The 26,171-nt window shown below is 41.4% G+C and overlaps 1 protein-coding gene across 1 annotated transcript in view; it reads right to left on the reverse strand.

The window, feature by feature from the left end:
- Positions 1-2,745: 2,745 nt before the first annotated feature.
- Positions 2,746-26,171, reverse strand: part of LOC110961034 (unconventional myosin-XVIIIa) — a 68,585-nt gene continuing 45,159 nt past the window's right edge. The window contains 16 exon segments of the mRNA XM_051937539.1: positions 2,746-4,980; positions 9,158-9,280; positions 14,329-14,468; positions 14,557-14,742; positions 15,837-15,974; positions 19,653-19,736; positions 21,465-21,581; positions 22,478-22,591; positions 22,807-22,953; positions 23,136-23,240; positions 23,822-23,866; positions 23,868-23,933; positions 24,106-24,306; positions 24,454-24,577; positions 25,483-25,637; positions 25,798-25,925. Of these exon segments, the coding sequence (XP_051793499.1) occupies positions 4,851-4,980; positions 9,158-9,280; positions 14,329-14,468; positions 14,557-14,742; positions 15,837-15,974; positions 19,653-19,736; positions 21,465-21,581; positions 22,478-22,591; positions 22,807-22,953; positions 23,136-23,240; positions 23,822-23,866; positions 23,868-23,933; positions 24,106-24,306; positions 24,454-24,577; positions 25,483-25,637; positions 25,798-25,925 (2,003 nt within the window). The 3' untranslated portion in view covers positions 2,746-4,850.

A 26,171-nucleotide genomic window follows, 5' to 3' on the forward strand; every position in this document is an offset into this window, starting at 1 on the left:
TTCACAATAGTGATGAGCGAACGACAGAAGAGATTCTGGAGATGCAAAACACTGCTGGTATTAAATTTCTTTGTTACGGGTCATTTGAAAATTAAGCTGTTTAGGTTTTGCAGCAGAAATATTCTCTGTTAGTAGTAGCACTGTTGTTCATCACCGAGCAGCTGAAAACGCAAATAGGCCAAAGGAGGGTTTTGAAATAGGTTGGTGTTGTTGTAAAACTGAGTTAGCAGGTTTGATTAAAGGGTGCTTGCTCAACTCAGGTGCAAACAAATAAATCTTAGTCTTGGAGGTCAGCGTGTGTTACTGCATACATGAGGAAATATTAATACCATGGTATGCTCCAAATAATGTTTTTAACCCATGGATTAGAGATTTGGATTGCAGAGAAACTACGTTGAACTCACATGACAGGTTTTAGATATTTTTAAAGATATTTTTTCATATTAACTGGAAGATTTACAGTAGGAGCTGCCAAATGAAAGTAGGATAGCAAGAGAGTAATGGCATGCAAAAAATGCACAGTCCCTGCAGATAAGACAAAAGGATAATCTAGTTTTGTTTTTGTTTTTTTTGTCTCCTAACACTGCATTTCAAGGACACCTCTACATCTCATTTATACCTAAACAGGTCTCTGAGGTTGCACAACTGAGAACATAATAGCAAGAGAAGGCGCAAAAAAAAAATTTAAAAAAATGAAATCACATCACAGCGCAGAAGCAAGTTCTCAAGGCGTTGGCGAAATAGGTAAATGTTCTAACACTTCCCCGCTGAGAGAGGCGAGCAGGAACCACCATTTACACTTCCAAATCCCTTAGATGTAGTGGACTGCTGGAGAGTACATCCTAAGTCTTCATTTTCCTCTCGCCCACACACACACACATACACCAGCGACAGGGGCAACAACTCTCCTTTGGCAGGGACACTAAGCACTGAACAGCTCTGAGCACAGCAGGAGGCTTTGGCCACCTGCATAGTGTGGAGTGGAGATAGAAAGACAAATCCAACATTGAAATTGGTGATAGACGCTACAACATTTTCTTTTTCCACACCAAGGATTTCAGCAATTTGTTTTCAAGGTTTACACTGTGCTTAGGTATTAGAGTGGCATGAAATGAAGTAAATCACAGATTTCCCATTGCTGTGGATGCTAAAATGATACACTTTTATGGTAGGTCCCACACAGGAGGAGAAATGCTTTATTGTTCCCCAGGCCCCTCAAAGACCTATGCAAAATGTAAACAATGTTTGAGCCTACCTTTGAGCCTTGTTACAAGGGCCCACTACTGTGCAGTGTTCATTAGACTGGAAATGATATGTGCAAACAAAGAGAGGCGCCCAAGCAGCACACTCTGCTGCCTCTTTTCCATCTCAGAATTGCAAATGAATGCAGCCTCCTCACCTGGTCCCTGCAGGCAGTGTCCCAGCGCCTCCAATCAGCGCTTTATTGACAGCAGGCATCCAGCAGGAAACGGGGAGCGCTAATAGTTGAGGATGATTCCTGATAAACACATTCTCCCCTCCAACTGCACCCCTACATATTTTACTGCTTGGCAGGGTAGCCTGCAACCAAGGTCAAAATGTGGAGATGGTAGGAGAACGCAGCTGCTTATGCTAAAAACTGGCATACAGTGCTGTCTAAGAGTCAGCTGTGAATCAGTTTGGCTGGTTTCCATCTGCTTTGTAATTTTAAAAAGGTGCATCTTTGTCCACGCTGGCACAGAATCTTGTTGGAGGAGACAAGTGGTTTCTATGGATATGCTGAGAAAAATAGACAACTCTATTCTACATTCCAGGCGAAGATAGGAGTAAATAAACATACCCCGGCTCAATAAGCAAATGAAGCGTACAGTGATGTTAAGACTACTGACATTATTGTACAGGGAAGACCCAGCTGTCCGCAGAGGCATGGTGTTAGAGTTCCAGTGCAGCAAATGTCTGTGGCCAAACCATTCTGTTTAAATAACAGGGAGGGTGGCACCGTAAACACAGACTTGCTTGGCTTTGTCGAGCTAATGACTTCCTGCTCCAGTGGCTTGTTGAAACAGTGTTAGAGCCAAAATAAGTAAAATCGGGAGCAGAATTTAATCTGTCACTCAATGGAAAGCCTTTAAGCAGAAACATGCAGCCATCCAGAGGGTGCACGCAAGTGAAGTGAAATTACAGCAAAAGCTCCCCGGCACAGAGTGAAGCACCAGCACAGGTTGTGTATAGGAATGAGGATTACAGATTGGTTGGATAAACAGGGGGATTCTTTAAAGCAAAACACGCAGTGGGTGAATGTCAACCAGGTGGTAATCTGAAACCATCAATCCCTTTGAATCTAGGTAAGCTTCACCTATGTAGAACAGGGATTGATGTGGGGAGGAAGACTATGCTTGCACTCACTTTTTGATCTTTCTGAATTTGCCCCAAGCTTGATTTTGAACTGCGTAGCCGTGCAGCAGCCATATAACAACCCAGATCTTGCAAGGTGGTGTGAGCAATGTTTCAGTCTGCCTTTCCATCTACTCAGAATTATTCATTTCTATGAATTGCTTGTTCCTCTGTAGTCTCCTGGAGAGCTGGATGGGTAAGATGAGACGCCTCTCTGGGGTAGATGAGCTAAAATAATCAAACACACGAGTGACTTGTTTTGCTAAAACTGCCCTGCCTCCCTTCTAACCTCCTTTTCTACAACTGTTTTCTGATAATGTTGAATTCAAAACAAAGCTGTACCCAAATGATACCTCTATAAGCTGACACTGATTCTGTAAACAAACAGCTGCATTTATTTGCTAAAAAAAGAAAGAAGACAAACTCCAAATCACTCATATAACAAGTGCTCAGTAATGAAAATAGACAAGCATTGTAAAAGATATGATGAAGTGGACAAACGTACAAAGCATCAAACTTAGAGGCAATGAAACTTGCAATATGTGTGGTTTTTTTTCATTTAACACATCTATTCTGAATCACTGACATCAAAGTTCTGTGTGTTCCACATTAATATTCATGTCTGAGGAAAGAAAAAAAAACTGAGAAAATGAGACATGAAATGCAGATTAGCCTTTTGTGAGCAGATATGCAAATAGCAACCCAGACACTTTGCACGAGAAGAGACAGTTCACATGCACATACATATATAAGCGTCCTTATTCAAATCTACCTCAAAATATTTTAAATAGAGTTGAAAATTCATTAGGTTATAATCATCTCTGGAAATCATTATCATTCTCCAAGGCCAATTATAGAATATTCAGCGACTTTCATATGTGTCTGGATGATGAGCAATACAGTCTCACTACTTTGGGTCTGAAATTACACGAAAATACTGAATAATAAGAGCAGACTGGCTTTAATTTCTGGGTATTTTTGGCAGTATTTTAGAGGTACAGTTAAAGAACACCGGTGGCTAAATGTGGAAATAAATAAGGCTCTGACAACGAAAATACTCCCCGAAAAATAGACCGTAACAGAACTAACATTTTATTGCTTTAAAAAGTGGTTCTCTTTATGCAACTCTGCATCACCATATGACTTTGAGGCTGCTCTAATAGTTCAGAACCAAACTTTGCTAATAAGCAAACATTTGTTACCTGACATCTGATCTCCATATGCTGATATTTTGGCACCTTGAAATAGCAACACCATACTGTACCAAAAACTATGTAATTCTTTTACTGCTGGAACCAATATGGCCAAAAAAATCCCTCAACTCAAGACAATCTGCACTGTACGCAGCAATTCCTGCAACTGAAACATCAAAGGAGTCTTATTATACTGCATATCCAAAAGTGAGAAGGTTATTTTGCAGGATACAACATTTAAAGGAGCTATAATTTGTCATACACACTACAAAGTGTTTATGCTTCTTTATAAACCATTTTTCATTTCTGTATCGGAGAATCTGCAAGATCTAAAAAGCTCTATGGAAAGTGCCTTTATAACAGCAAATAAATGCGTTCTCTTTGAACTTGAAGAAATATGACAACTCAAAGCATTCTGGCATGCACTCCACTTAAGATAAGAACAAAACAGAAATATGACATTAACTTTATCTTAAAATACTTCTCTTACTAGCTTTAGAAATCTTATTTCATTTCAATAGCATGTAAAGCCTTTGATTCCACATATATTAATAGATATTTATATATATATATATATATACACTTTTAGATCAAAATTTAAATCCATTCTCAGCATTTGAAATATAAACCAGGAGTCACCCTTAAATATCTAACGGCTTAGTTCAGATGTATAATTTATTTCCAAAAATGACCTCACTTTAAATCGTGACCTGGCATCAGTTCTTTTAAACGATAAAGATCTCAACTTACAACAACAGCCACATGTAAACTTACAGCAAGATAATCAATTTAAAATAGGTTAATTCCTCCCATCTCAGTAGTCCACGCTAATGGGGAAGAGATAAGAATAATCTTAATAGTTGGTCAGACCTTCCTGAATAAGTCCAGCCACAGCAGGCTTATCTAAATCCTCTTGGCAGAGCTATCTGAATAGTCAGAGGAGAGTGCAGAGGGGTGCTTAAATTTGCCTGAAAAGCAGCTTCTACAAATAAAGCAGCGGCAGAAAGGTCTTGTGATAGTGCTGAACTTTACTGTTCTATGTGACTGACTTTTTAATATGTTGCATCAAATAAAACTTAAAAGATGAAGCCCAGTTCAGAAGCAAAAATCACTCCAGGATGCGAATGGGTGCACCATATAAGTAAAGTATGATGAAGTGTCCAGGCTAAAAAGAGCGCTCTTCGCATGTCTCTGCTGACTGAACGTGGTAATAAAGCCAGAGGGAAAGAATCGCGTCCCTCCTGTGTGATTGCTGTCAGAAGGATCAAGTTGCCTGGCTGTGTGTTACGACGAGCTCTCTGCCAATAAGCCTTCGCTGTCGCTCTGCCTCAGCGGCTGCCTGCTGGAGTCTCTGTCCACCTCATCCTCTTCATCAGATCTGCCAAGACTCAGGTGTCTCCGGTACACAGGAGGGCTGCAGGGGTCAACACACATACAGACACACCATTAGATCATCACTTGGCAACTTACAGAACTTAGAAGCAAATGTAGAAAGGCTGAAGGAAAAGGAATGGAAAAAAAAGAAAGTTATACAAATATAACACAGGAGACCACAAACAGCACTTAGGCTGCAAGATAGCTTTCTCTCAGCCTGCAAACGTGCTATTTACTGCAGTCAGTAAATAACACATTGATGGAAGTGTTGCACATTGTTCTGATTTTTTAGTAAGTTTTATTTTTAAATATTAAATGGGAAAAAGGCATCAAATGTCTTGCTCTATGGTGCAAGATGAGAAAGCATTACCAGCATGATTCCACATAAATCATACCAGAAACTCCCAATGCCGTCTTTGAAGAATAAACACTGTAAAGGTAAGTCGATATCAAAAAATGCAAGACAAACACTTCTCCTTTCCATGCATGAGTATCACGCTGTTCATATATTAGTAAATGGTGCAGATTTTGAAGTAAATCTAAAGGGACGTGAGCAACAACACTGCGCTTTCTATACTGCCTTGCTTCTGCCAGCCACATTCATTAAAGGTGATTTTTTAAAAAAAAAAAGAGGCTTTACATCCTTACACTATGTTGCCGTAGCAACTCATAATATAACAATCCTTCAGAGCATGACATAAATGACAACTGAATCCATTGTAGACATTTCAATATGTCAAGACTGCCAGCAGTGCTCTTTAATACTCACCCTAAGGAGAGCGAACAAAAACAACTGAAGCACATCTTTTGGCAATATACAGGTCTTCAACTGATTTTCAATTATCCACAGCCCGAACCTCTGTATTTTAATGTTTTAGATATCTGAAAAAAAACCTTGAAGTACTACATGTTCCAGCTCTGTCACTCAAACTGCTGCATGCCATCTTTTTGGACAGCTGTGATGTCTCCAATTTGAGTGTCACAAGCTGTGCAAGTTGGTAAAGGGAAAATTCAAAAATCTGCATTTAAGTTTCCCCCCCCCCAAAAAAAATCAACAAAGCGCGGCTGCTAATTAACGAATGGGTGATTTTAAATGAGCAGTTTTCTAAATTACTGTTTTTAAAGAGTACCTTTTGTTGCATCAGCAGCAGCGGCTGTGAAATAAAGGATTACTTCCAAGCATGTTTATCTTCAGCAAGGTGACAATTTGACTTGAAAGAAGTGTATAATCAATACTTGGATCTGCTTACAGTTGCCTTGGAATGGCATATTGTTCGTGTGGAAGCTCTACAGTGACGTTCGATTGAAATGTTTAACACAGATGAAAAGTGGCATTTATTCCTGATGTTAAAACATTTTTTTGTTGTTGACATGAGCACATGTGATCTACATTCAGCTAAACCTGCCGTAGCTCATCAGAAACCAGTGCAGGAAAAAATAAAAAGGTATATTCTTATTCAAGGACAACTGTCCTACTCACCAAACAACACGGCTTGCATTTCTAAAGCCACACAAGAACGAGGGACACTCAAACTGTCAGAATAATTACTCTTTAAATAGACAGCTTTTGAAGCTTCTAGCTAATTTTAGCATTTTAATTATGATGCGAATTGTAGTGTCTTACCTCAACCCTCAACAGTCACTACTACAAAGAAAAATGGGTGCAATCTTGTTTTTTGCCTTATTACCAACATCTGTTTGTGCTACAATGAAGAGTCACAGACACTCTTCTCTTCACACTATGTACTTATAACTGCCTCACAACAGCATGAGGAGAAACGCTCACATTTTGCAGAGATGCAATTCCTCTTAGTAGAAAATAGAAAAGCAACACTGTTTGTGACAGTGGGAGTGGAACATATTAATTTAAAGGCAAAAAGAGAAAAGTAATCTCTGATGAATTGCAGTGATGGATTACTTTCATACCCTTGAAGCAAAAACAGAATGAGCAGCTGTTTATAACAGCATCTAGAATGAAACTGAAGTGACTGTGTCTAATGCCAAACTAGAAGTACAGTAAAATGCAAAAAAAAAAAGTTGTTTTTTTGGGTTGTAACTGGTTAATGTGACTTTTATGTAACACAAGTTGTGTATCCCAAGATTAAACACAGAGTTAGAATAAACACAAAACTCTCGCACGAGGCAAACAGTGTTAGTATATTAGGTGCGACATCCCGGAACCAGTTGTATTCATGCCAGGCTCCTGGGTTATTCTCACCAAGCATCACCTTCTTCTGTTGGAATCAGTCACTGTCAGGCTTGTAGAGGTACTTCATCACCAGGTTATCCACCTTCTGTTTCTTCTTTGTGTCCTTCTTGCCAGAACGTCCACGACCTGCAAGCTCCTTCTCATCCTCAAGATGTTTTTTTCGGGCCTCTTTTAACACTGCTGGAGCTGCGGTTATGAGATGGTGGAGCCGGAGGAGGAGGAGGAGGAAGATTCAGAAGAGGAAGATGAATCTTCTGATTCGCTTTGTTTCTTCTTAGATTTCTTCTTGGACTTCTTGCTCTTTTTCCCCCTTTGAGTTCTTTCTGCTGTGGCGATCATCTGAGGAGGAGGAAGAGGAGGAGGAGTCCGACGATGGGACTTTGCTTTTCTTATCTTTACGACTGCGGGAGCTGCTGGTGCTCAGGGTGCTGGATGGTCGATTGCCGTAGTCCAGAGCCGACCCTGAGGAAGAGCGAAGCAGGCTAGATGTTCCCAATCCCTCATCTTCGCCCTTCTTTCTGCTGTCCTCACTTCCAGGCCCCTTCTTCTCACTGTCTTCATCATCACTGGACTCATCAAGTTTGCTACGCTTGAACTTAATGGGTTTGAAGCTCAGCACCTCATTAATTGCAGCCTCCAAATCTGGGTCCAGGTAGTTGCGGTGGCTGACTGTTTTGATGTCCGATGAGTCTGGCAGAGTGCTGTCTGAGGAGCGTGGCTGAGCCGGATTAGAAAAGCTGCGACTGAGGGAGCGTGGACTGTAAGCTGAGGTCCCCCTTCACTTAAAGCCACACTTCGGGCATCATCATCATCATCATCATCATCTACATGTAGACCAAATTCACTGAGGCCACAGCTGCGAGCAAGAGACAAGCGCGAGCTGCTGCGTCGGTCATCCTTCCAAGAGCTGCTGCGATGCAGCGATCGAGGGCTGGAGCGGCTCACGCTGCTGATGGTCGACTTATTGTCATCATCCATGTCTGTCATTGCTCTCCTGGTGGACATCCTGCTGGGAGCCACAGAGGACACCATGGACTCCTTGTCAATTTCAGGGCTGCTGCGGGAAGTCCAACGGGAGTCTAAACCCTTCCTGGCTCTGCTGGTGGCTTCAGAATAGGCCATGGAAATAACAGAGCCTTTGTCATCCAAGTCTTCCTGTGCCTTCTTCCAATCATCCTGGGGTTCTCCAGACTTTGACTTGGCTTTGCGAATGGAGGAGTGATCCGGGGTGTCAGGCTGCTCTTTGAGAGTGCTGAACAGGGAGCTCTCATCCCCTGTTCCCCCAATGGAGTCCTTCAGGTTGGAGCGTTTCCGGTAGCTTAAGGAACTCATGACAGACACCGATCTGCTCTGCTCTACTTCTTTCCCATCTTTACTGCTGTCATTCATCTTCTCCTTACCTTCTTTCATCTCCTTGGCATCGGCATTTGCTGCATATCTAAAAAGTTATGTCATCAAATTGACACCAGAGACAATCAACAGTTTGCAAAATTAGAGGATAAATTCTAATCTTAAAAATCATGTAACATTTACGGCTGATTTGGGGTAACAGACTTTAGATTTCGGTGCTTTCACACTCTGCTGAGTAAAATTTTTGCAGGACAAATCTGTCATTTTCATTGTGTCCTTGGGACCAGTCTAGAGTCAGGGAACATATACAGTACCTCTGGCTATTGCTGTTTTGCACAGTGTACACTGTAGAAAGTGAGGCAATCAACCAGTGAGAAGATCTATCTAACTGTGGCAGCGGCGTCATTTAGCAGGCGTGCCAACTGGCCACCGGCCACTTCAATAAATTTGACAGCAGCCGCTTCCCCATTCCGCCTCCTGTCATTAGACAGATTACTGAAAGAGAGAGATGACACCTAATCACATGAAATACCCATCCTTCTGTTGCAAACTGCCCCAAGTAATCGTGGGCCTCTTTAAGGCTGGGAATGTGTATAGTTTCAACCACACGGATATACATGACCATCCAACATGATGCAAAAGGAATGCAGGGACTAACCTGGTGCTCTTTAGACTTCCCTCATCTGACAGGGTCTTGGTGGAGCCTTTGTTCTTCGAAAGCCAAGACTTAACTCCATCCACACGGTCCTCCACCTCCGAATCTGTTTCTGTGTCCTCCCCACTGCAAAGAAACACAATCAGCCAGAGTTGGTGGAAAGACTCAAAGGCTTCAGTACTACACAGCAAAAATATTCATCTCAACATGCCAGTTTTGCATCTTCAAGTGCAAGAATTTTTCTGTTAAGTGAGATCATTGCTGATGTTTTCCAAATTATTTATTTTAACAATTTTACTAAATCCTCCTTCAACTGCTTGGCACTATTAAAATCAACAGCCTAAATATGCCTCGTGTAAGAATTTGGAATAAATTTAGACAGATTTTCTGACAAGAAATGATAATACATGACTTGTTATGTGAATATTTTATGCAGTGTTACATTACACAAGCTGAGTAATGATTAGTTTTCACATATCAGAAGCTTTTTTGTTAGCAGTTTCACAGATTTGTTCATTCTCGTATAGTAACAGGGGTTAATATGATGCAACGAAATAAGACAGACTGCAGTTAAGCAACAGTTGTGATACAATAATTTCAACATATTCTTGATGGTTTTTTTTCGAACATCTTGTCCGTTTAACAAACAAATGCAATGCAAGTGTAGAAGTGAAAACGGTATGCTGATGAAGCTCTTGGAGGTATAATTAACTTGTTTGGATGGTTCGAAGCTGCTCGCGTCTGTGTGGCATGTCACCTCCAGTGATCGTTATTAAAGCGGAGCAGTGAGACAGCCCCATGGCCCAACACTTGACATACCAATCAATATACAGAGACCTGCGGATCCTGATGAAAAAGCGGAGCAGATCCCACCTGCACAAGGTCAATCCTCACTCATTTGTTTCAAATCTGTGGTGAATTTTCTATATTACGCATCCCTTTGTTCGTGAAGGTTAATGTGACAGGAAGAGAAGAGTAGAGTGGCATAACCTCTAAGTCAACACTGCCGTCATGGTCAAAACGCATTCAGGGAGAAATTCTTATTCGTTGTTTACGGACACCGTGCTTCCAGCCTTGCACTTCTACATATACTGCCTTCCTTGGCTGCTTGATGTGTGAAAATATATTTTCACATTTCACATAAACAGTTTTGTAATTGCACAGGGACCCATATGTTCTGAAGGCCTAAAGTATGTTTGACGTTGGTTTGTGTGCTAAGGTCTGAGAAAATTACATTCTCCGTGATATAGTTCTTGGCTTGAAGACAACAAACTGGATATTAAAAACACTCCATGACAGGGCTGTTGTGGAGCAGCTGCAATTTGTAGTTCTTGATTAATGGCAGACCTGACTTGTATTTATAGCCTCGCATACAGCAGCTCTCAAAGACCCATGTTTCATCAATCTTCTCCTTGTATATCACCCAATTGTTGATATATTTCAGACAGTGTGTACAGACAGCTGACTATCATTAAAAATGAGGTACAGCGATGCAGGTGAAAGGCATTTCTTTGCACGTAAGCTTATCTCTCTGAGCCCTGGAACATGCTGCAAGATGTTTATAAGGTGCAAACACAATATTCCGAGATGTGAGATGACAGCCACACCACTGAGCTTGATCATTCGTCCACATACCATATGTGCATTCATGTAGGTGTCCCACTAAACAGCATACCCTCTCCTTTGTCACCAAGCAAGGTGGCACACATTCAATCATTATTCGTCAGAGAACAAAGTGTGCTCCCTCCTCACTTTTTTTTTTTCCAGTGCCGAGAAGCAACAAGAAAGGTGAAACTGAATATCATGAGGGGAAGCAGCATCAGTGTTTTACTATTATGACAGACTCAACATCTTAACCTAGGGCCCTGACTTTCTAAGGACGAAGGTAATGATGATCCCAGAATGACTTAATGGCCTAGTTATATTATTTTCTACACAAAGACCTCCTCATTTCAGAGTTTCAGAGGTGCCTCATGAGGCAACAAGCGAAAATTGGGAGTCCAAGCTAAGCTATTATGTGTCACCCCTTTATTCTCCCCTCCCTCTCGTCTCCACTGCATACTAAACACAACAGATAAAAGGCCACCAAAAAAAAAAGATAATAGGTTCATTAATACTCACAAGTTGATTACACATGTTGCCCATTTGTCAGTTCTGTGGTGCTGTGAATTTTTAACATGATATATTACACAACAAACTACTGAAACCAGCCCACAGCAAAAAAAATCATCTCCCCCTTCCCGTCTCTCTCTAACACACACAAGTGTGCAAAATAAAAGGTGGCTTGCAATTGAGTGCTGTGCAAATGGTGTCACAAACGATTTGTCCTTGGCCCCACACTAGTAGCTAACCGGTCCTGAGGCTCGTAGATACAAACAAGCCCCGGGACTTTAGAAGTGAACATTAATCGCTTCTGACAATTGACCTGCACTGGTTGTAAATCTTTGTCACAAATACTTACAGTCAGCATCAAATCTCGTATGGCTCAGTTCTATCAGTTCAGCACCGAACTAATGGAAGCATAACAACATATTTTTTAAGGGTATCGATTCAGTGTGAACAGTACGTACCACACATTGTATGATGGAATTAACCTTGCAATTAATACCTTTTGCGGGAAAAATGCAACTTTTCCAGGTCAAAGATTTACATGTGTTGTAACGTACTGTGCTGCAATCTGTGAGGTTAAACCCAGCCTGAAAAAACACTAATTTAATGCCCCTACAATAATAATAATCCTGCTATTGTAACCTCCGTGTTGAAACAAAATATTGAATAGTAATGCAAATCATCTGGAAATTTCACTTCACAATTAGAATAAAAATCACCTCCTCCATTATTGTTCATCCATGCTGCTAATGCAATGATGTAGAAGGAGGGGAAAATGCAATTAAGTAAACATGACAAATCATTGCTCTTTTTCGTTGAGTTGCACAAAAAGAAAAGGAGAACACTGACACACATGGATAGTCTGATGAGAAATTGATAACAGAAAGCAGAGTGATAAAGAGCACGACGGCATGTGTCTTTGAAGAAGCAATCAGAGGTTAACGCGGGAAACTATGGACGGGTACTGACTGAAGACTTTAACACGCTCTGATGAAGGTTTAAATTATTTAACATGCCAGAAAAAACTCCTTTCATTGTATGAAAATGGAAATAAAATGGGATTCAGTCAGTCAAAAGAGCATATTTAACATTCATAATCGATGACTACACATTTTAAAAGCGAGACAAGGTGAACTTTTGTGTTTAAAGTTAAATGTTTCACAGCGCTATGAAATGAGATTGGATTAGTAGACTATTTGCATGCATGGAAATGAAGAGCTGAGCCTGGAGTTAACACGTCTGAGTGGTGCACTGTGCCATCACTGTCTTGTAGCTGACTGTGCAGCCACGGACATGCAGTCCCAGCGTGCTCATCATTTCACAGCCACAAGCATCGTTCGCACATTTAAATGCTTAAAGGCTTTCCAGAGCACATGTACGTTACTCCCACCACGCTAGCACTTATTCACAATACTACTATATTACCCCAGAAAAGCAAATCATTCATATATTTGCTTATTTTGAAAAATGCAAAATTGTAGATTGTGTGAAATTTTTCATCTTCAATAGTAAAAAATGTTTAGATTTCTTTTGCCTTGTTTCTAATGTCCTACAAAGAAGTGTGAAACTTCAGGAAATGAAATGAAATCAAATGCTATAGTTATGATTTCGCATGGATGTATAATAGGTGCATGTGTACATTCATGATACTAACTCAGTGAGACTTGTTGCATGTGCTTTGGAAAAGCTGCACAGGAACAGAAGATTGTTAAAAAAACAACAACAAAGATCCGTGCAACAGCTTAATCCCTTGATCCAAAAACAAATGCATGATGGTGTGTGTGGAAGCTTCAGAGGATTCTGTTTGATACAAAAAAAAATTAAAATCCTGGAGACAATGATGCAGTATTATTGTACGTCTATTAGACACTGTGGATCTTTTAGATTTTTCTTATTTGGGTCATATCGCTCAGAGAACTGAAATCGGTGTACAGAAGAAATGATGATGACATTTGGAGTTACAGTACATTCTCTATTCACATTTAAATTCCATCTAATATTTTACAAAGTACCCCGCTTGTCATCAGGTTTTTCAAATATTCTTGTTCCTCTGGTGAAAGAAAAACAAGTCCTGTCATTTCCAAGGAGGCTGAGTGTGTACTGACACCTCTAGACACTTGGCACATAATAAATATGAAATAAAATGAAGCAAAATGAAACACTGGGTCTATCTTTTAAGCATAGCTTTTATCAGAGATGTATAACACAGACTCTGCTTCTCATTCTGTTCAAAATGACTTCTCTTCACAGCATGATTACAAACTGAATGGATAAGGAATACTGCATCATTCTCTCTTGCGGCTGAAATGGGTGAGAAAAAAAAAAACACACTTGAAAAAACAAACATAACGACCGAGACAAAGGATGCGTTTTCCATTCTCACGTTTTGTTCTTTCTTTTCTGATATTTTGTCACCATGTCTTGCAGACTGCCAGAAGTGTGGAAGACACCAAAAAGGGAACGAGGGAAAAAGAAAAACAGAGAAGGTGAGATACACAAATGAGAAAAACAGTAAATAAACAGTTTTTACACTTACATAAAAGAACAAATCCATTGTACTGTAAAGCAGTGGCTCTGTAATTCAACTCATGCCTGCTCAAACAGAGCTGCTATTTGTAATGTCTTGCTTTTAGAGGTTTGTGTTATTGCAGTCAGTGTTTACCTCTGTGGGCCCAGAGCTAGCATAACCCTCAACCCCACTGCAAAGAGGGAAGGAGTAACCAAACAGGGAAAACCAGCAAAGAGACGGAAGATCAGAAGCAGGGAGTCAAATTAAACCATTTGAGAAGTATTTGGGGAACAGACAGAGTGTAGAATGACTCAGAGTACAAAAGAGGGTAGACAGAAATTGATGTAGGAAGATGTGGGAGAATAAAAAGAAACGGGTTGTGATTGACAGCCTACTGAAAAAAAAAAACCTAGCAGTTCTCGTTAAATAACTTTCTTGCAACTTACAAAGAGAGTGTGCTGTGGTACTCCAGGCCTCTGGAGCTACACTGCAGTATGTATACCAAGCAGACACTGCACATCTACTGAGGCAAGTGCAGATTAAAGCTCGGCTATACCTGTTGATTAAGTCGTCATTGTCATCACTCTCCATCTCGTCCTCAATGGCAGCCTGCAGGTCCCCTATCCTCTTGAAGGCCAGCTTGAGGTCCACTTGTAAGCTCTGATTTGCCGCCTCTAAGCTCTCGATGTCCATTTCCTGGTAAATGGATTACATCACATGGTTACATCCTCTAGCAGAAACACCGGTGAATTCTTATCAGGTCATCCTGCACCCAAGAACCTACCAGCTCGTGCTTCTTGCGGCTTGCCTCACCCTCCTTCTTGGACAGTTCTGCCATTTCTTCCTTTATGTCCCTCATTTGCCTCTGCATGCGCTTATTCTGGTCTTTCTCCCTGTTTTCTGCAGCGATGCGTTGGTTTCTCTCTTCTGTCATCTTTTCGAGGTTCTCCTTCAGACGACCCACCAGACTCTGGGGAGCAGTTGATGTGAATTAGGTGGGTCACATACAGTATGGACAAGTGAATCACTCTTCAGGCAGGCTCACACTGCTGGAGTTTTGGACCAATTTACCCCAGTTTCACCTTCCTGACAATCGGAGGAGAACACTGGTCTAAACTGATGCTCGGCCCAGATTATTTGGTAATGTGAAAGGTTTACGGATCCAGCCTTAAACCTCCTGAGCTGCTTGCGGACTCATTGGTGCAGCACCGATTAATATCAGACATGTCTGAGTTATAATCAGGATGGTTACGTTTATTACACTCCCGCCTGGAGCAAGGATGCTGCTGCCAAACAACATTAAACAGTCCAGGTCTTGAGGCTAACGTTAGCTACAGATATTAAAACTTACCATCAGTGCTAATCGTCATTAGTTCCTCATCCATCGTTTGCCTTCTGCTTTAATTTATTCTCACTGGAAACTATTATCATAGCAAACAGTTGCACCAGTCTCATTCTCATTCCATATACCATGAGATCACGTGAGGTTGTGCACTGCTCCATTATTTGCATCTCCGGAACAGTAATCTCAGTAAATATCCTGTACTGTGTCTTGCGCTATTATTTTTTCAATCTTGAAATGTATTACAATGTAATATATGTGAATTGTTGTGCTGCAACCTGAATTCAAAGTCTACTACGTTTTAAAAATTCCTGTATTGTACCGGTAAGTCCAGCTTCCGGCTAAATTGTCTCCCTTATTCTGCACTAATCCTTTAGTCTGTTCCCTGCCAGCTATAGTTTGCATTTACCACTAATGACAGCAGAACTGCAGTCTTAACATTGGTGCTATGAGTTATCCATTTTCTCCTTGATTTTGTTTAATTTTTCAAGTGAAGACTTTGAAAAAAAAAAAGAGGAAAAGCCGACTGACTGATATCTACTGCTTGATGGATGCTTCCCTAAACCAGAACCTCCAAGATAAGAAGCTATGCAAGAGACACTATACCCTCAATTTCTATTACCTCCATCTCTTCATAAATAGAACATTAAATGTCAAATTCCCATTTATAGTTTCGCAAAGCCTGTCATTTACATTTTACAAGGCCAGCAGCATCATCTCACCTCCAAGCGCTTGATCTGCGTCCTCTCATACTCCAGCTTGGTCTCCAGCTCACGGATCTTGGCCTCCTGACGGCTCACAAGCGACTTCTCCACCATGGACTGTTCCTGGAACTCTAACTGGCTCTGCAGCGAATGAAGCTGGAGGAGGGGAGCACACACATGGACAGGCATAAAAACACATAATCACTTCCTACAGAGCAACGCTCGCAGCGCACCTCCTTCTTGACCCTGCTTTCTGCTTCCTCTCTACGAGACTAAAGAGGAAGTGCTGATGTTATGCGCATGTATTAAAAGTAAATTAATGTTCAGTTTTCCACCCGCTTTGTGTAAATTTAATCCATCTGGGGTAAATATAATAAATATTGTGCTTCCAGTCTGAATAATGAGCCCTAGATAAGCCCCCAATCTACCACTAATGGTCAAAAAGAAGAGCTTGTGGTTCAGGATGAGTAACAGCAAGTCACAGTAATTTCACAGGCTTTGAGAGGGGGGCTCTGCGTCATGCAAAGCACGTTTGTTCCATCTCAATCGTTTTCTCATGACTGATAAAAGGAAAGAAAGATACGTCACAGCAAAACCAGCTTAAAAGGCAGCATGGCACCTAATGAGGGACTTTGCATCTGAGACAAGGAGGATTTGGAGTTCTCCTTTGATATTACTAAAAAAGCCAGATTTCCCTCCTACTGGGGTTGAGATAACCACTTCAAGGTCAGATGCTGTAGATAGCTATCACTGCCTACTTTTAACAATGCCTTACAGCCTGCTGAGTGTCTTTAGTGGAGCCAAAAATATTCTGATGGGTGGGCCTTGAGTGGCCCAGAGCTTTGGCACACGTATATGTTAATATGATAGGAAACAGGGTGTGCTGTTAGGGAGTGGCAGGAGTTTGGTCCTTTCAAACACATTCTGTTTGCAGCAGATGGTTTTATTTGTTTAGTCCACTGCATTTCCATAAAAAAGTCCAGTAACTCGGAGCTTGATTTTTGTAGAATGTGCATGCAAGCACAAGCTGAAGATTGCCATCGAGCTAAATTCTGCTTCAGTAGCCCAGAAGAAAGTCATTTAGCAAACAAATGCGTCAACAAATACGCAACGGGTATGCATTAACACATGACACGCCTGAAACGTTGGAGGTTATGCTCTGAACAAATAGTGTTCCATCAGAAAAACATGATAAAAGCCCTATTATCAACACGGGCCTAAATCAGCTGCATTAACCTTTTTTTTTTTGCACATGAATCCACATGCATGCCAAGCCTCAACCATTAGCTGACACCTGAAGCACAGAATACAGCAATTTACCCAATCAGCCCAGAAATAGGATAAATCAGACAAGGATAGCATAGCTGCAGGTTTAGAACGGTCACATAATTCAAACACAAAGCTTTTAGGTTAGTGAGCAGCGAGCCGGTCGCGCAACGTGCAGCGTGAAAACAACACTGACACTCTGCAGCCACACAGCACAGCTTTGAGCTACATGCAAGAGTCAGCATGCACACAGTGGCAATACTGCTGTGCTGATGTTAAGCAGGTAAAAATGTGGCTGGTGCATCTGTGAGTCGTGGAAGCCCGGCACATAAAAATTACAGCTAAGCCATCTGATCAAAATATTGCACAGAATAAGTGGAAAAATTTGAACTGCTAGTGTTGCTAGAGAAAAGGTCAGGAGATCACCACAGTCAGCAGGCTTCATCCTCTGACTGCGGATACTGCCATCCCTGGAGCTGCACATGTAGCCTAAAAACAGCTTATAGCTTACAGGCGACAGTCCAGAACATTATGTAAACAAACTAATGCAGGTGCAACACAGCTGAGAAAACTGGATACAAAGTTAATAGCAAGGAAATAAAATAAGTTCAAATCTTTTCCTTGGTAAGCTTTCATTAAATCTGATTTTTTTAGAATGTTTTTCATGAATGAGCCAATGCTGCACCGCTTGTTACAAATGCCTGTGATGCTGGGCTCGTGCATGGGTTGATCAGACTGCAGGACAGCTTCCCCCTCTCGCTAATATCAGCTCTTTGTATGCAGGAACATCTAATTAACAACAATCAGTCTCCCTTTGTTGAGAAAGCACTTGCGTTAATACATATTAAAGGCACATAGCTGAAGCCATTATTTATGCCAGAGCTACAGCCGCCTTAAAGCACAGTGCAGAAGTTGTTAAGATATACTCAGGAGATATGCTCCCAACAAACTGAGCATGTGCGCAGCATAGACTCCATATGGGCACAGCACAGAGGGAAAGTAGAGCATTATAGGATGCATTTATATCCATCAACATGGCAAAATTTATCATGTAAATATTTTTTGTTTTTATTGTCTAGCAAAAGCTAAAAATATTCAAATAAAAGTCTTGGGCAACATTCACCTAAGACTCCTGGGTACAAGTTGTCATGTTTTGGGAACATATGCATCCAATATGCTTTGCGATAATGCAACACTTAACTTACAACAAAACTAAAGTAGGACAGCAGATATTTTATGTGAAATCTAAGTTTTCACAATGAAATACAACATGATTTTGGGCAGCCATAATTCTGTAATGCAGACTCAGGTGTAACTATGGCATATAAATGTACAACCTAACAGCTACCTGACATTTTAATGTGAGATGGTCGAGTCAGTACTTAAACGTTGCCATTGAGTCTTTGTTCAGAAAATTGCAACGATATTAAATGTGTTTCAAAATATGAAGAGATGGAATGTGTGCATGTGTAATAAATGCTCGTGTTTGTAGAGTGCAGTGCTTGGGTTGAAACACAAGGCACAAAACGAATGGCACAAGGCCACTGCTTTCTACAAACTAGTAATTTGACATCTGCCACATGACTTGAGAGCATCTGCTGTGAGGACCTTTTCACGTGTTAGAGAAAAATGGCACCTTCAGGATTTTTTCAGATAATTGGAATAATCATATGAATCATAATAATAATAATAATAATAATAATAATAATGGATTAGATTTATATAGCGCTTTTCTGGGCATTTAAAGCGCTTCACAATGGATCCATTATTCATTCGTTCACACATTCTCACTCTGGTGGTGGTAAGCTACAATTGTAGCCACAGCTGTCCTGGAGCAGACTGACTGAAGCGTGGCTGCCAATCCGCGCCTACGGCCCCTCCGACCACCACAACATTCACACGCATTCATACACCAGTGTGACAGCAGCACTGGAGCAAGGCGGGTAAAGTGTCTTGCCCAGGACACAACAGTACATGACTAGGACAGAGCGGGAATCGAACCACTCTACCACCTGAGCCACAGCCGTCTCATAGATGACGGTCAGTGCACAGTAACAAGGTTTTGCTATTATGTCCAGCTATCGCATTTAATCACATTCAATTGCTGAGTCACTCGATAAACAAACAGCCCGCGTCATGCTCTGATATTTTTAAAATGAATGCAAAAAAAAAGCAAACAAAACCGCAAATGAGATTAATCGCAGAGGACAGACGCTGCTGGGTCAAGATGAGAGATAATCATTACAAGGACTAGAATGAGTGCTTTAATTTTATCTAATTAATCAAATCGAGGCGTTGAGCTGCAGGGTTTGTGTGCATTACCCTTTTCTTTAAATATGAGAAGAAGAACAACATTTTTCTCCTTGACTCTGAATCGTCAATGATTCCCTCTATTTACATGTGAATTGCATTGCAATTTTGAGTGGAGAGCTGCCACAGAAACGAAGCCTTTTTGGTCACAATAATCAGAGAAGCTGCGAATAGCTGAAGCCTAATCAGAGAGAAGTGTTGAGGCCGCAGGCAGGTTCCTGGCAGGCAGCAGCTCTGCTTTTGAATATCCCCTTTTACCTTTTCTTGGATCTCCTGCTTCTCTTTTGTGGCTTCTTCCAGCTGGGCCTGCAGGTCACTGATCTGGCTCAAGTCCCTGGCAGACTAGTAAACACACACACACACATATACAGATACACAAAATCAATAATTAGGGTATGTGATAGAGGCAGACGAGCTGCGAGTGTGCTTGAACTATACAAAAGGAAGATCACCTCTAATGTAAATGGCTAATAAACATACCAAACTCAAATCATTTGTCATGTGCTCTACAGTGGAACAGATTGTGTCTCCCTGATTTCAGAGCACACACTGTGTTTAGAGGAGAACATGTCCTCCAAACCTCAAAGTCACTGTCGAGCCGAAAGGAACAGAATGTTGATGTAAGAAAATGATCCTCAACAGCCAGGGTTCGCAGCGATATTTTAAAAAGTGTATTCTGAAGCAACTACTAACTTCCTGCCATCCTAATTTAAGTGCTACAGTGACAAACTAATTCAATGATATCCCATAATACCAGGTTTTCATGTATGTGTATGGTGGGACTGCCAGTATGCAGCTACAAGCTTAAGTGAGATTCTGAGAAGGTGGCATGATGTTGTTGACTGTGTGGATAGACAGAGAGAAGGTTATAAAAGCTAATCATTGTTCATAATTAACACATAACAGCAATTTGATTAAAAGGCAATTTGAGTAAACTGACCCCTTAACAAAAGCCCACAGGAAATGTCTTTCAGTAGACTTGAAAGGAGTGAAATTTTCACTCACGAATCCCCACAATGCAACAATAATAAACAACAATCAGCCCAAATCTGCCAGCTGTGTAGCTGATGTGCCCATTGATTATTTCATAGACGTTGTAAGTTCAAAATTTTTATCAGCTACTTACAGCAAGTTATTGTGCCTTAAAATGCGTTGTCATTGTTAATAGGTTTACCTGGGGCTGTATTTTGGTAGTTATGTAAATGATTAGAGGTGCTGGGAACATCCATATGCACAATAATTTCATGATTGCAAATATCCTGCTGTGATGTTGCGAAAATGGACAAAATTCGGTACTAAAAAACTCAAATGACAGAGCAGAATTTCGAACTTTAGGTAACAGATCAGACTTTTACTAATAGTAATATAAAAACATCCTGGCAGCTGTCATGGAGCTCAGGACGAAACCAGAGGAGCCGATATGTAGAGTGCAGCTTATAACTGAGACTCTGTGTGTGACGGCCAATTTGTCTGAGGTGAAAAAAGCACAAGGTTCCATTAACCATCAAATCTAAAAAATCATCCTGTCTCCATATTTGGGATAATTAAGAATCATAACAAGCCAAATTGATGAAGTCACCACTTGCCTTGTACATCAATGCACACAACTCTCATCCCTGGAGACACTCCTATGGATCCTGCTGCTGTTTGATGCCCTCATTAATTATGATGAAGCTTTGTGTCTGCACCTCAATCAGCAGGGCTCAAAGCACGCATGGATCAGTACTGGTGTTGTTTAGCTGGACACTAAAAGCGGAAGTCTGACGTGACAAGCAAACCTGGCTTGTTGGTAAATTGTTCCTTCGCCAATGTAAAATGTGTTCTTTTTTTAACTACTAATAGTCCACCGTTTTTCTGAATTTATTGAGCATCTGATTAGATATTTCTTTTTTTTGAAATGCTAATTGAATACAGTTACCTTTTCTTTGCAAAGTAATTAAGCAACATTGTTTCATGTATTTCATGCATTTCTCCTCCAGCATGCCCACAACATTTCAAACTAAATGCAAGAAAAATTAATGCAATTGCACTGTATTTCTGCTGGCTGAGAAGTTTGACAAGTCGGGCTACCTGGGCAACAGCAGCCTTGTGTTTCTTCATCAGCTCATTCAGGTCCTCCTGATCCTCCTCCATGCGGGACTGCAGGTCGTTCTTCTCTCTCTGCAGCCGGCTGACTTGCTCGTCCAACTATGGGAGGACACAGAAGGAAAACACACACTTTACTATAAATGACAGGATTTATTCATGAACTATTGGAATATGATAAATGGTCATTAGCTGGCCAGGCCGTGGCAGCCCTGGAATCTCATCTTAATGGCAATGAAACACAATCTGGACAGGGTTCTGGCTGCAGGATGAGACCAATTGGAGATAATCAATTGGCTCATTTGGGCAGGGAAAAGTGCAGCCAGTGCAGCATACTGGTCATGTCCTATTTAGAGTTCATCCGCTGCCGTTCTGGGGGGAGAGACTCGGGCCCTCATATGCATTCTCTAATCTCAGACATTTACAAGACCTTCCCCTTGCTATAAATGCAGCAATTAACAAGCAAAGCACAGGCGCACGGCACTCTGTGTGTCATCCCCAGAGACACAAACATCCTCAGTCTATGAGTCTAAAATGTAGGCAGTACTCTCATGAGACAGCCATTAATGAGCAGATGGAGAGAGAAAAAAACATTCGACAAAGCTTATTTATCCATTAGAGCAAAAGTTGAAATCAGACATATGCCAAAGGGCATTTATTATTTAATATCCACCCATGGCTTGATGATGCATATTAATGTTAGAGCCGCGCTGCATTTTGAAGAGTGAAAATTTGATAGGCACAAGCCCTCAGTTAATTAACATTGTTGTTTTTGTTTCTATTTGCCCATCAAAATGAAGATACAGAAGTATTTATGCAAATTCATTCTCACTTATCAAATTGGCAAATGAAAAAGGGGTAGGTGTATTTCATTACCTGTAATGTGTGATACTGTACACACTCTTGATTAAGTTACAGATAAACAATGCACAAAAAATTCTAATTTGGAAGCAATTTGTGCAATTCCACTCTGCATCCTTCGTTGTTAACAGACTCACCGACATCTTTGTTTTGGCCACATCCTCCATTTGGATATGCAAGTCCTCTATTTCAATCTCCATGCCCTTTCGAGCCTTCACTGCTGCTGCACAGGTGAACTCCGACTCCTCCAGCTGTGAGAAACAGGAGGAAGGAATTAATCGGGAGGAAGGACAAACATCAGCAGGCCAAGATCAAGCACCTATGTAGGATATGACTGAGGATTTGTCAACCTGTGTATTTTTTTTTATACTCTGAGACGAAGAGGCATGTCACATCAGTAAGTAAATCAGGCATTCATAACATCATCTGCTCAGGCACAGTCCAAATGCTCAGCAGGGTGACATACTTGATTTTTGAGCTGGGCAATCTCCCTTTTGCTCGGGGCATTACTCTTCAGGTGGTCCAACATAATCTGTGCGTCGGCCAGGAGGACTTTGGTTCTCTTCAAGTCTTTCTTCAGCCTCTTCTCTGTCTCCACATCCCTCTGGCTCACCTGTAAGACAAACCGTTCCTTTATAGCCAGTATTGTTACACGCGTCTGCCAGTCCTCCTTCAAAACCCATAGCACTACTCCAGACTCAAAAGTATTTCTTTCCAATCAAAAGAAGTGGCCCACACTAAATCGCACACACTTAGCTGCACTGACAGACACCAGAGGCAGAGTGATGGGAGTACCTGGTCCTGGGCATTCAGCAGTTTGGACTCCAGATCTCTTCTCTCACGCAACACCTTCTGCTTGTCTTCGTACTCCTCCTCCAGCTGCACCTCCATCTGCTTCAGCTGCAGGACACATGAAACAGAGTGTCAAGATGAGCAAACAGATGATGAGTGATAAACAAAGTCAGACACAGCACACCATCGACCGTCCTGTTAGACATGGCTGCTCTCACACATCAAAGACAAACCGATCTTCCCTTGAGCAGACCTGCTAGCCTGTAGAACCATCAAAAATGATACTTTATTCTGTAAAATCCTCTTTTAAAAAAATAAAATAAAAAATCCAAATACGATGCATCTAATTAGTTGGGTGGGTGTAAAAATTTGAGCTAATTTTGTGCTTGTTGTTCAGAACACTTGATAATCAGTGGCTAATATTAGCTATATTTTCTTCTGATGAATACAGTGCCTTTATAGAAACATGGAAGGCATTCTGAAAAACAACATGATCTTGAAATAACCAATTCAACAACTGAACAAGTTAGACTATGCACAAGATTGTACAATACCTTCAGCACACGCTGTGAACACGAGTGTGTGTTCCTGTGAGGGCCACCTTGAGAAGGCCAGATTAATTGTTACTTCAGGAAAGAGAGGCCATGAAGAAGAAAAATCTGCACAAATGAAAGAGTGAGAACGCCCACCTTCTTACTGCAGGACCGCCTGATCTCTTCTACCTCTTCATTCCTTGCTCTCAACGTCTTTAGAGTGGGTCTGCCTCTGCCTCTCCATCTCCATCTCAAGGCGCAGTTTGGCCTGAGTGCATGACGAGGACACAAATATAACAACACATTAAATAAATACACGGTCACAAAATGTAAACAAAATCTACATAACTTCTCTGGAGTTTAAGGATCCAGTGTAGCGATATATAAGCAGCTTTTAGGAATAAAAACTCTCCACGTCCCACATCTGCGACGCCCTGTACCTGCTCCAGCATTTGGATGGTTCCAGCCTGTTCGTCCAGCTCCTCCTCCTGGTCTTTCACCTTGGCTTCGAGGTCACGAAGCTGCTTCTTGACCTTGGCCAGCGAGGCCTCATCCTTGGACTCCTGGGACGACAGATCCTGTAGCTCTGCCTCCAGCTGCTGCACCTTTACATTTACGGCGCACAATTCGGTGTCCTTGTCCTGCGAGCAGAAGAGACACGGTAAAACGACGCACAGCACATCTGGACCAGCCCAGTTATGTCACACAGGAAGCAGAAAAGATCAGACGTGTTGTCCCCGAGAGAGACATCAGGGCTCATCTGGAGTGTGTACTGTAAAGTAGCTTACCTGCAGCTGCTGGCGGAGGTTAAACATCTCACCAGTCATTATGTCTTTCTCTCGAGCCAGCTTCTCCCTCTGGCTCCTCTCTCTTTGTACCTCAGCCTGAGCCTGGTTCTGCTCCAGGTCAAACCTGGAACACACACACATGGATGCACAAACCCACACACGGTGGAAACAGAGCTCAGGACAATGTTGATTTTAAATAAGACTACAGCGTCACAGGGCTGAAGGATTTGTAATTACACAAACCAGTAATTATGTGCTAATTTGCAGTGCGATGCAGCCGTAAAAATCTAATAAAGCAGATGTAACAGATAAAACTGATACCTGTTGAGCTATTTTTTAGAGCTGGCACGGTTCATTTCAGACTATAATTTCACAAAGTAGCCTTATGTAAGGCCATTTGGCACAAAAAATATGGCTTACACAGATAGTTTTCAGAGAAATTGCTCCTTTTATCATCCACTAAATGTGTACAGTATGTTATATGTTGCCTAGAAGATTTCAGTATGTTACCATCTCAACATCAGTTTAGCACTACCTCTGTTTTAGCCTCCACTTTTATCCCTTTCCATTCGCCATCAATTTACCATTGGGTCGTAATAATGTGCAAAATGTTTTCTTCAATTGTCTGGGGCAGAAACACTTATGGTTAGTGAACTTAACGGCTAAGTGTTTCATGCTGTCAGCTCGTTGTAATTCCCTGTTTTTCTCTCTGAAGTGCAGCTGAAAATAATTTCACCCACAGAGCATCTTCAATTAGCCACAGGGGAGAGATCACATTCTGCCACAGCGATAGCTTCTCAAGTGCTTAAAGTCTGAGTCATTTTCTCAGCTAATGCAATTCCACAGATTACAGAACATCTCAGTCACTATTCAAATTAAAGAAAAACTTTAGTGTTATGCAAGTGGGCCTGCACTGGGCATTCCAAGGAGAAAGGAGAGATAAGTTGTCTGTAATGTGCTTTTGTGTGAGACAGAGGAGGACAGACAGACAGTCAGGCATGATGGGTGAGAAAAGAAGTGGAAACTGACTTTCTCTGTTTCTTCTCCAGATCGTGGTTGCGGCTCTGTAGGCCCTCCAGATGAAGCTTGGTGTCCTGCAGCTCGGCAGTCAGTTTCTGGCACTTCTTCTTCAGCTGCTGCACAGAGCGCTGCACATCCTCATTATCTGTCTGCAAATCAGTCAGCTGAGGACACACACACACAAACACACGCACACAAAGACACACTTTTTACTACTCTTTAATGACAGTTCAATGCACATTATTTCTGTTACAGTCATGCAATTATAAGGTTGCCAATGTTTGGTATTCACTAAACTGAAGTTAATATCACTTTTTTTCTTGCCTTTCTCTCAAGTTGTCTTTTGCTTTGCTGCTCTGTCTCAAGCTTGTCATCAAACTCCTGCTGGAGTTTCTTTTTGGTGAATTCCATTTCACGAATGGCTCGATTGTATTTTATCCGCCACTCGCCTCCTGGAGGAAGACATACAATTCTGAAAATGTCTGTGTGACATTTGGGTGTCTCCTGCCTTTAATGCAGACCTAGCCGAGTACACAAAGGAAGAGGCTCAAAAGCTCAGAAATGATGGATGCTGTGGATTATAGAGTGCACTGCACTGGCTGCGATGGTTATCACATTCGAGGACCGAAATAATATAATCTCTCAGGAAATAAAACTTCTTTCATCAAATCCTGACCTTATGAGGTCAAGAAATTCGA

This window comes from Acanthochromis polyacanthus, chromosome 17, assembly GCF_021347895.1.
Source record: "Acanthochromis polyacanthus isolate Apoly-LR-REF ecotype Palm Island chromosome 17, KAUST_Apoly_ChrSc, whole genome shotgun sequence".
Taxonomy (NCBI): domain Eukaryota; kingdom Metazoa; phylum Chordata; class Actinopteri; family Pomacentridae; genus Acanthochromis; species Acanthochromis polyacanthus.